This window comes from Typopeltis vanoorti, chromosome 18 (genome assembly GCF_054136105.1).
Source record: "Typopeltis vanoorti isolate ZY-2024b chromosome 18, IOZ_Tvanoo_1.0, whole genome shotgun sequence".
Classification (NCBI taxonomy): domain Eukaryota; kingdom Metazoa; phylum Arthropoda; class Arachnida; order Uropygi; family Thelyphonidae; genus Typopeltis; species Typopeltis vanoorti.
Genome location: NC_143566.1, coordinates 38,593,944 through 38,605,000, shown reverse-complemented (window position 1 = coordinate 38,605,000; position 11,057 = coordinate 38,593,944). Strand labels below are relative to the sequence as shown.

The 11,057-nt window shown below is 35.6% G+C and overlaps 1 protein-coding gene across 2 annotated transcripts in view; it reads right to left on the bottom strand.

Annotated features, from left to right (window-relative positions):
- Positions 1 to 11,057, bottom strand: part of LOC150096603 (DDB1- and CUL4-associated factor 11) — a 346,061-nt gene that overhangs the window by 21,776 nt on the left and 313,228 nt on the right. For both annotated transcript variants that reach the window (XM_090408033.1, XM_090408034.1), the window contains one exon: positions 2,939 to 3,094. In XM_090408033.1, coding sequence (XP_090264159.1) covers positions 2,939 to 3,094 — 156 coding nt within the window. The remainder of the gene's footprint in view (positions 1 to 2,938; positions 3,095 to 11,057) is intronic.

Here is an 11,057-nt window from a genome sequence, read left to right as displayed (position 1 = left end):
AGTACGTAGTACAATACCGGGCAACTCGTTGCAAAGGTGGAGGGAGTTCAGATCGCTATTCTTAGGTATTTTCCATAATGTAAAAACACATTTCCTAGGAAATGTGTTTTTACATAAATGTGTTTTTAAAAACACATTTCCTAGGAAATGTGTTTTTACATTATGGAAAATACCTAAGAATAGCGATCTGAACTCCCTCCACCTTTGCAACGAGTTGCCCGGTATTGTACTACGTACTAGGATCACTTGCATTGGCTAATGCTAGTGTCGCCGATACTTTATAGTTTACTATATTCGGCAAGAAACTCTCTGATTCCGATCTTTGAGTTTCTTATTCGGTTTTAAAACTATGCAGGATTTAATATCCCCTTAATTTAAGTAATGTTTTCATTGCCAAAATGAAGCTTATTAGCTCTTTATACTTAAATTAAACACTGAATTTAAATTAGAAGAATTTCTAAATTACTACACAGAATTGTGGACAGAGAAATATTTTAAAAAAGACAATTGGCAAACAATTAACGAAAATGAAAATGAAATAACTAAAGAAGAATTAGAAATCAGCCTGAAAGAAACAAGAAATGGAAAATCACCTGGAGAAGATAAACTAGGTTCAGAACTATATAAATATGCAGGAACTAGATTTAAAGAAAGACTTATTTTCAAATAAAATTTATTCAACTGGTATCCCCCAATAGAATGGAAAAAAGCAATTATGATTCCTATCTTTAAAAAATGTAATAGAGATGACCCTAAAAACTATAGAGGTATCAGTATACTAAATTCCTGTTACAAACTATATAGCAGAATCTTAAATAGCAAACTAATGAAATATTCCAAAAACTTTATTTTAGAAGTACAGAATGCATTTAGAAAAGGACGATCATGTATAGACCCGGCCTTTTGCATAAAATTAATAATAGAGAAAAGAAGAGAATACAATTTAGAAACACATATTGCATTTATTGACTTTGAAAAAGCATTTGACAAAGTTAAAATAAGCATTTTATTTAACATATTAAAAGAAAGACAAATACCAAATAATATCCTAAAAGCTATCATAAGTATATATGAAAACAATCAAATACAAATAAGATTAAATCATGAGCTATCATAAACGAGAGAGATAAACCATGGGTTCGAACAGGGATGTCCCCTGTCAGCAACTCTTTTTAATATTTACCTGAATGAAATAATAAAGTGGAATAAAAATTTCCAGCAAGGTATTAAACACTCTCCTACTGTGAATTTAAACACTCTTCTTTTTGCCAACGACCAAATAATAATTACAAATTCTGAAGATAACTTATAGAAAGCCATTTTAGATCTAAATGAGATCGCCAAAGATTATGGTATGATAATATCAACAGAAAAATCAAAAACCATGGCCCTTAATGGACAAGATCCAGTAAGAACTAAAATAGTAATAGATAAGATCTTAGAATAGGTAAATTCATTCATTTAACTACTTAGGATGCATGATCACATATGAAAATGAACAAGATATAAACCTAAAAATTGCAAAATAATTAAAAATAACAGGTGTAATTAACTCTATATTTAAACCAAACCAGACTAAAAGTATACAATACATTAGCCCTACCAGTGTTATTGTATGGAAGTGAAATCTGGACAATCAAACAAAAAGACAAAGATTAATAACAGCAGAAATGAAGTTTATGAGAAAAACTGCAAAGTATACCCTATTTAATCACAAAAGAAACGAAGAAATTATGAAAGAATTAAACCAAGAACTAGTAATAGAAAAAATTAAAAAATATAAACATAAATGGATGGAACAAAAAAAAAAGGGGGGGGGGGGTAATAGTAAAACACGACTAGTTTTGGCTTATAACAGCCTTCATCAGGTGGCATTATAAAAGAAAAGAAAAAACACTAAACACTGAAGGTTAAAAAACTATGAACAACACAGAGTCTCTATACATAATTAGCATGAAAACGTTGTAGTTGTATTTAAAGCTGTTCTTTTGTTTGTCGCATTGTTGGGAGAGTGCGTGCTTGCAGCATCAAGTGAACGCCAGTATATGATCACAGCTGAATGACTATCTGAGAGGTCGTAGCTCAAGTTATTATTTAGATGTTCAGGGTTGAGGATGATTTCCATAGATTCTACAATTTTTCTCTCCAAATCATCATGGCAACGAAAGATGTTGGTAGATCTGTCCCAGCAGACTGTATGACTTGGGTTTTCATCATTAGGATCAGCCGAGAAAAGAATATGGCTTGATAAGGCACTGGCTCGCTGTCTCTTGTAAGCAATGTCCCTCATGTGTTCCTCCATACACAATTCAATAGATTCCATCTGGCCAAAATAAGGAATATCACAATCACACCATATTTTGTACACACCAGGATATTTAAGATGATGATGACAAGGTTTTGGATGGCTTATTAACCCCTTAACATACCAATTAAAAATCAGAAAGCGGTCGTTTTTCTGCCAATTTTTTGGGCGAGAGTGATTTGCTGGATCAAATTCATCGTTATTTGAAAAATAATGACGAATTTGTGCAAACGCAAACGAAATAGCCGATACATGCCGTTGGCAACTTTTCTTGGCTGAAAGGAAATAGGCACAAGATTGTCTTGCGTCTATATTCGGTTGTATTTATACGTGAAACCAAAATTCAAAATCAATTTTGGTGCAATAAACAAAAGACGTGTCACAGACGTCTTTGTATGTTAAGGGGTTAAGGAGTGGATTTTTTGAAGTGAACTAAGTTCTTTTTCTTAGAACCTTGGCTAATTTTTGTAAAACTGAACTTATGTAAGGAATAGATATATTGCCTTTAAATGTATTTATTTCTTCTGTGTGATGACTAGGAGGATTAAGAAGGAATTTTTCAATAATTCTTTCAGAATATATATATATATATAAGGAAATTACATATAAACAAAAACAGAAATATTTACTTACTAATAACACGTCCTTGAGCACAACCTGTATAAATAAAGCGTTGGCCTGTAGTGAAATTAGGAGAAAAGTGACACCTAACTAATGTCTGTAACACACTATGGCCTCTGTATGTCATTAAAGATGTATCCCCTGATACTTTCTTACGGTAAGTATGCACTGTCAGAAAGAATAAATAATAAAAATTCTAAAAATAACTTCTCTCCCCATAAATAAAACTTGAACTGCATAGGAATATTTTAAATTATATTTACATGATATTATTTCTTGTTTTTGTCCCTATTTTACAAAAACACAAACAACAGTGTATGTGAAATATCTTCATAATTAGATTATTTGTATATATTATAGATGCCTATATATGGGATGTACCATACATACACTACTTGTATATATATATATAGTACACTATAGCTTTTTTATGTCAATGATGTGTCTCCTCTTGCTTTCTTACCATAAATATGAACGCTAAGAAAGAATAAATAATAATAATAAACAGAAAATAACATCTCTCCCTATAACAAGAAATTCAAACTTATATGTACAGGATTATTTTAAAATTATACCTAACAAGAAATTCATTCTCGTCTTTTTTTTAAAAATTAAAGAATGTTATTTTTTAAAAAATTAAAATGCAATTGATAATTGTTTAACATCGCTATATTTTTGAAAAAGGAAAGGTCATGAAAACATTCTTTAAACATATTCATTGTGTCAAATATATTACATAAACATACAAAGGGTGGTCTGAAAAGGTCTCAGCCTCGACCATAGAGGGCAACACTATCCGCAAGATTTTTTCCTCTGAGTTGGTATATCTATCATAGACAATCATGTGAAATTGCAAGTCATTCTATCGAGTAGTCTATTTTATACAACTTTCTGAAGCAAAAGTATTGTCTGTATCCCTTGAAATGGATAAAACTGAGTATCGTACAGTTATAAAATTTTTGTAAATGAAGGTTTAACGCCAAAAAAAATCCATTCGAAGTTCATAAAAGTTTATGGGCACTCTTCTACTTTCTCCTTCATTTTCGACAATTAAGAAATTGACTGCCGAGTTTAAAAGTAGCCATACCAGCCTTGAAGGATGTCCAAAAAATGTAACAACACCAGAAATCATTTATCAAGTGAGCGATATGGTATTGGATGACCGGCGAGTCAAAGTGCATGAAATTGTTGCTGAGAACGGGCATTTCAAAAGAACGTGTAGGATATATTTTGCATGAAGAATTGCAAATGAAAATGCTTTGCGCAAGATGGGTGCTGTGCTTCCTCACAGCACATCAAAAACGCACTGGAATGAAACCTCTGAACAGTGCTTGGAGTGTAAGAGAAATAAAACTGATTTTGTGCATCAATTTATTACTATGGATGAGATTTGGATTCACCATTACACACCAGAATGCAAACAGCAGTCAAAACAGTGGATAGAAGCCAGTTGTTCAGCGCCAAAGACAACGGAGTCGGCTCCATCAGCAGGAAAGGTCATGGCGTCAGTGTTTTGGGATGCTAAAGGCATTTTGTTTATTAATTATCTTGAAAAGGGTAAAACAATAACTGGGAAATATTATTCCGATCTTTTAACCAGACTAGATGAAAAATTTTCTGAGAAAAGACCCGGTTTGCAGAAGAAAAAAATCACCTTTCATCAGGACAATGCACCTGCCCACAAAGGTGTTTTAGCAATGGAAAAATTAAGGGATCTGCACTATGAATTGTTGGAACATCCACCTTATTCCCCAGATTTGGCTTACTCTGACTTCTATCTCTTCCCAAAACTAAAACTCTTCGAATCAAGAGGTAATTGCAGCTGTAGAGGGGTATTTTGCAGATCTTACTGAGAACCACTACAGAGACGGGATAATGACACTAGAGCATCGCTAGAATAAATGTATTAATCTTAAGGGAGATTATGTTGAAAAATAAAAATTATTATAAATTCATTTTTTCATTGTTAGGCCGAGAACTTTTCAGACCGCTCTTGTACTATACAATTTAGGAATAATACTACAATTTCTCACATTCAGTTCAGCTCAGATTCCAAATCATATCATACTTTGCAGTGTGCAAATCAAGCATTATTATTAGGCAATCACAGTAATAGTTTAAAATTATGTAGATTACATGATTACCTGTTTCAGTTTATACACACACACACACACGTGGGTGGTCTGAAAAGTTCTCGAATTTTATAACCACATGATACTCAATTTTATCAATTTCAAGGGATACAGACAACACTTTTGCTTCAGACAGCTGTATAAAACAAACTACTTGATAGAATGACTTGCAATTTCACATGGATGCTTATGATAGATGTACCAACTTAGAAAGAAAAAAAAAATCTTTCTGCTAGTGATGGTCGAGGCTGAGAAACTTTCAGACCACCCTTGTATATATATATTTTTAAAGTTTGATAAAGTATCGATACAATTCACATTCAATTCAGAAAAGATTTTTTATTTATTTTTTTGATGGATATATACACACTTACTTTTTAATACAATACAGATATTATATGAGCTGTAAATAATATAATATATATCATATCACACATATGATAATGTGAAATATGAAAATGATAATATACAGTAAAACCCCGTTTTTACGTTCTGCAATTTACTCCATTTACTGTTGGTCCCGTTACACCATTAACAACTTGATGTTATTTCCCATGATTTTTGGTTTTTTCACAGGTGGCAATACTGATTTTCAAATCAATTTCCTCTCATTCAAATTGATTTCTGTGGAAATCTGCGCATTTCTGTTCCCAGATAGTGTTGCTTTCAGTTGTAGTTTCATTTCTGCCATCACGGTGACTTGCATACTTGCAGCAGTGATGTAGTGATAAGTGATGCTGTGATTTTTCAATCACAGTATGAATTGATACTATGAAGTTTTCATATCAGTAATTTTAAACTGTCAATAGCTCGTGGCACCCGTAACGTGTTATGATGTGATTTCACATTCACAGTGCTGTATTGAAATCATGAACAAGATCATACACAAACTGTGAAATCACATTCACACTTCTACCAAGTAACAGTTGTTACTCGTGAATATTAGATATCAGTGAATAAACCACAGTTTGAAATGTTGCTTCACTAGCTTGCATTGTTAGTGTTCATAGTCACAATTCAGAAGCACATGGTATATTGCAGAATTTCTGCTATGTAATTTAGCGTGTGATAGTTGCTTTCAAGTTGTGGTGGTGGATGATCCATGTTAGTAACATGGAGAAAAAAGACAGAAAATGTATTTCGGTAGACGAAAAGATGGCAATTCTGTGATGCGTAGATTAGAATGCCAGAACATGTGTGCAATTAGCAAAAGATCTTGGACTCTCCGTGTCCACTTTGAAAATGATAGTAAAACACAGGTCAAGCACTGAACTCAATGCAAAGCAATCTGGCACTATGTCAAAAAAACGAAAATATATCCGGACATCGACATACGATGAATTGGATAAACTTGTGGCAGAGTGGTCTGTTTCTAAGAGAGCGTTGGATATTCCAGTAGATAGTACTATACTCCGAGCAAAAGCCCTTGAATTTGCTGCGAGGTTGGGGATTAATGGTTTTAATGCGTCAAATGGACAGATTGATTGTTTCAAGACTTGTCAGTGAATATTGTGTATAATCAAGGGAAACTGAAAAACAGTGGAAACACGAACTAAAGACTATGAACCGAAAAATATTTTCGATGTTGATGAAACTGAGCTCTTTTATATAACATTCTGCCAAGTAAAACATTGTGTTTTAAAGGAGAGAAGTGTCACTGTGGAAAACTCAGCAAGCAGAGGGTAACTGTTTTGCTCATGGTCAATGCTGATGGATCAGAAAAATTACCTCCACTGGTAATTGGTAAATTTAAAAAGCCAAGGTGTTTTAAGAACATGAAAATCTGCCTACTCAATATGATGCCAACAGCATCTTCAACATCCATCATGCATGCTCTGGATGCTAAAATTGGGGCAAATCACAGTAAAATACTACTACTACTACTTGCACACCCTGAAGACCTGCAGTCCAGAAACATTAGTGTTCTTTCCCCCTAATTGTACAAGTGAGCTTTAGTCATTAGATCTGGGTATCATCCATGCATTTAAATGGAAATATAGAAAAACGCTTGTTGAAAAAGCTGTGTTTATGCATGATAATGGTATGGATCCAAAACAAATGACCATATCAATCCTCGATGCCATGCATTATGGGGCCAAAGATTGGTTGCATGTTACTCCTGAAACCATATCCAACTGTTTCCAGAAGGCAGGAGTTACATTTGTGGAAGAGGAGGAACAACTACAGGAGGAAGAAGAAGATATGTCATAGCCCAACAACTGGTATGTGATGGATGAGTCTTCCTCATTTCAAGACTATGTTGATGCTGGTGTGATCACATCAATGGTACCAAGTGTAGAAGACCATTTCCAACCACCTTGGTGAAGAGTGGCGAATTTATAACCGCGCCAGCTATGCTTTGCTACAGGAACAAATTGCTGCCACGTGGGTTCTCTTAGCTGATGCAAACAAAGCTATTCGAGCGCTTGAAGAAGAGCTTTCTAATAAGTTAAATCATGAGCTTTGGTCAATTTTATATGACATCTTGTGCACTGCGGCAGATAAAGAATTTGAAAAAATAGGGGGTCGACATATCAAGAAATTTGAGAAGTTAAAAAAGAACTTGACCTCCGAACCAGAACTTCCAACCAACACTGTAGTCAACCTTTCTTCAGTCATTTTGAAGCCTGCAGCACTCATCGCTCTTTCATGTGGCCACAACTTTGCCATTACTCCCAGAAAAATACCAGCTGAGGATATAATGATTCAGATTGAACGTGGGATCTGCCACCTTCTGAATCACATCGCTAACAATATTAGACTGGATGTAGCTTGTTTCTCACCAAAGCAAGACCACCAAAAACCAACATATCCAACAGTGAATATAAAGCTCTGCAGGAAATGAAGAAAAACAAAGAAATAGTAATCACCAAAGCGGATAAGGGAAACGCCACTGTAGTACTCAACCAAATGGACTACACAGGTAAGCTTAATGCTCTATTATTAGATCGGGCTACTTACCTCCCCACTGAATACAATCCCATCAACTCACAAATTAGAAAACTCCATAGGCTAACACACTATACTTCTACTGGCTAAGAAGGTCACTTCTTGGCCTGTAGAAGTTATTGACAAATTAAAAGCGTTTAACTCTACCCCCCCCCATTTATATGGACTCCCAAAAATACATAAAGATAATGTGCCATTACGTCCCATAGTGGATGGCATTGATTCCCCCCACATTCAAATTAGCTAAAAATTTGGCCAAAGCGCTCACACACTATACTGGCAACACACCATCACACATAAAAAAACTCAGCCCACTTCAAAGCCAGCATAGAAAACCTTACACTCTCCAACATTACTACTGACATAATGGTCAGTTTTGACGTCTCCTCCTTATTCACAAATGTCCCACTCAATGAAACCTTAGAGCTAATCCAAGCTAAATTTCCTCCTGATATCTCAGCCCTATTTCAGTTCACAATGAACTCAGGCTATTCCGTTTGGCAGGGAAAATTCTACAAACAAATAGAGGGGACAGCCATGGGTTCACCACTCTCACCACTCTTGGCCAACTTCTTTATGGAGACTTTTAAAGAGAAAGCCTTAAACTCTGCCCCACAAAAACCAACCATATGGCTTTGCTACGTTCATGATGTATTCGCTATTTGGCCACATGGCTCTGAATACACCCCTCTCCTTCTTAACACACTTAAACAACCAACACCCCCAGAATCAAGTTCACCCTGGAAAAAGAGGAAAACAACAGCCTCCCTTTCTACACTAGTCACCCGGCAGCCTGATGGAACCTTGGTTTTTTCTGTTTATAGAAAACCCACCCATACAGGCATACATTCACCAACAACCCCCCCCCCCCCCCAACAACAATATGGAGTTAAGACACTATACAACAGGGCTAAACTAATCTGTTCTAATGACAATGCCCTAACCACTGAAGTAAATCACATCCTCAACACTTTCTCAGCCAATGGCTACCCCCCCCCCCCAAATCAAAAAAATTTTTAAACCAGTAATCCACAACCCCCCCCCCCCCACTTCACAACAAGGATTACTCCAAATCCATCACCACTCCCTACATCCGAGGCACCTCGGAAAAAATTACCAAAATCTTAAAAAAACATGACTTGACCTCTTGTTACAGACCATATAGAAAATTGGCATCCCTTATCTGCTCCACTAAAGACCAACCACTTAACCTAGACCTACCTGGTGTATACCAGGTCCCTTGCAGCTAAGCTGTAAGGGACCTGGTATACACTAGGTAGGTAGGTCTATGTAGGACCTGGTACTTTAGCCAAACAGACAGACAGGACAGCGATTATCAGAATTTCAGAACACAAGGAGTACATCCGTTTTCACCAGTATAGCCACTCTGGTCTTGAAGACCATGCTCTGGATACATGCCACAAAATAAGGTCGAAGAAGGCCACAATAATGCACGTAATTGCTTCAAATAGCTCATATATTGCTAGCAGTAATTTCATTCCAAGATTGATGCATATTTTCAATAGCAGATTTAACATTAAATTTCTTCCAGAATTCTGCTAATGTCATAGAATTCTCTCTGGTTGCTGTTTAAATGTTCTTCTCAGGTATTATGCCTTAAAGGGTGCAATAATCCCCTGATCCATAGGTTGCAAGAGAGAAGTTGTATTTGGTGGTAAAAATATCACTTTAATGTTCTTACACAATGAATCAAGGGAAGTAGGATGACCAGGTGCATTGTCTAAAATAAGCAAAGCTTTAAACTCAAGATCATTTGCAAAAATTCTCAACTGTTGGGCAAAAATAACTTGTGAACCATCTTTTGAATAAAGCTTTAGTGATCCATGCTTTCTTGCTAGACCTCCAAATAACGGGGAGGGATTAATGCCTTTGAGGGGAAAATTCTGTGCCCTATAAACTACCATAGGTTTTAACTTTCGATCACCTAATAGAAGAGCCATTCTTTCCTTTGTAACTTTATAGCCAGGCTGAAATTTCTTTGATTTGGCCAGAAAAGTCTTGGAAGGCATTCACTTCTAAAAAAGGCTCGTTTCATCGAAATTAAATATTTGTTGGTCACAACAGCCCCCTTCTTCCATAATTTTCTTCAATATCTCTGAATAATTTGCAGCCACCTCCTTATCTGCACTTGCAGCTTTGCTTGTGATTCAAACATTATGTAGGCTATTTCTTTTTTTTGAAATGCTCAAACCACCCAAGCACTAGCATGGAATTCTTCCTTTCCATCATTGATATCCTTTTCTTTCAAGGTTGCAAAGAGACTACTTAATGCTTTTGATTTAATAAGGGCAATGCAGAGTGAGATCGGTTTTTGGTTACAATCTTCGATCCATGTAGACAGAAGTCTCACTAATTCAATCATTATAATTCTGAGTAGTCTGCATGCATGATGAACTTGAACTTGAAGCAGCCTTACCTTTCTCTTTGTATTCAGCAGTTTTGCTAAAAATTGCTCATATAGTTGATTCACCCATTTTGTGTTCTTGTCCTATTGTTCTTTTCTCTGGACTTGCCTTGTTCATTTTTCTTTATTATTTCAAGTTTTTCTTCCAATTTTTCAAATCTTTTTCACACTTCCATTTTTTGTTCATTAATTCTTTTATTAATGATTAAAGGTTGGGAAAAAAACTTTAAAATAAAAAAGTAAGGAAAACAATTGTAAAGGTGGCATGAGATATGATCAGCAAAATGCTATGTAATTAGCAGATGACAAATTTTGGCAGTAAATTTGGAACATAGTATACATGGAAATATAGCGTAGTATGTCATTCTCCTGACCAAGGTTCTGGCGAACACTTCAGAACCCTGGTCAGGAGAAGTGTATATGCGACCACAGCAGAGATGCCACTACAACAACAGAAAAGGCCCCGAGTCCTGCGCGGCCCACACTCACCTTTCTACAGTGGCGGTAAGGCACCAAGTGAGGCCAGGGGTACTAAGAATCTTGCAGATGAAAACAGGCCACCTCTTAAATCTATGAAAACGGCAATCGGTACAAAGTACCGATTGCCGTTTTCATAGATTTAAGA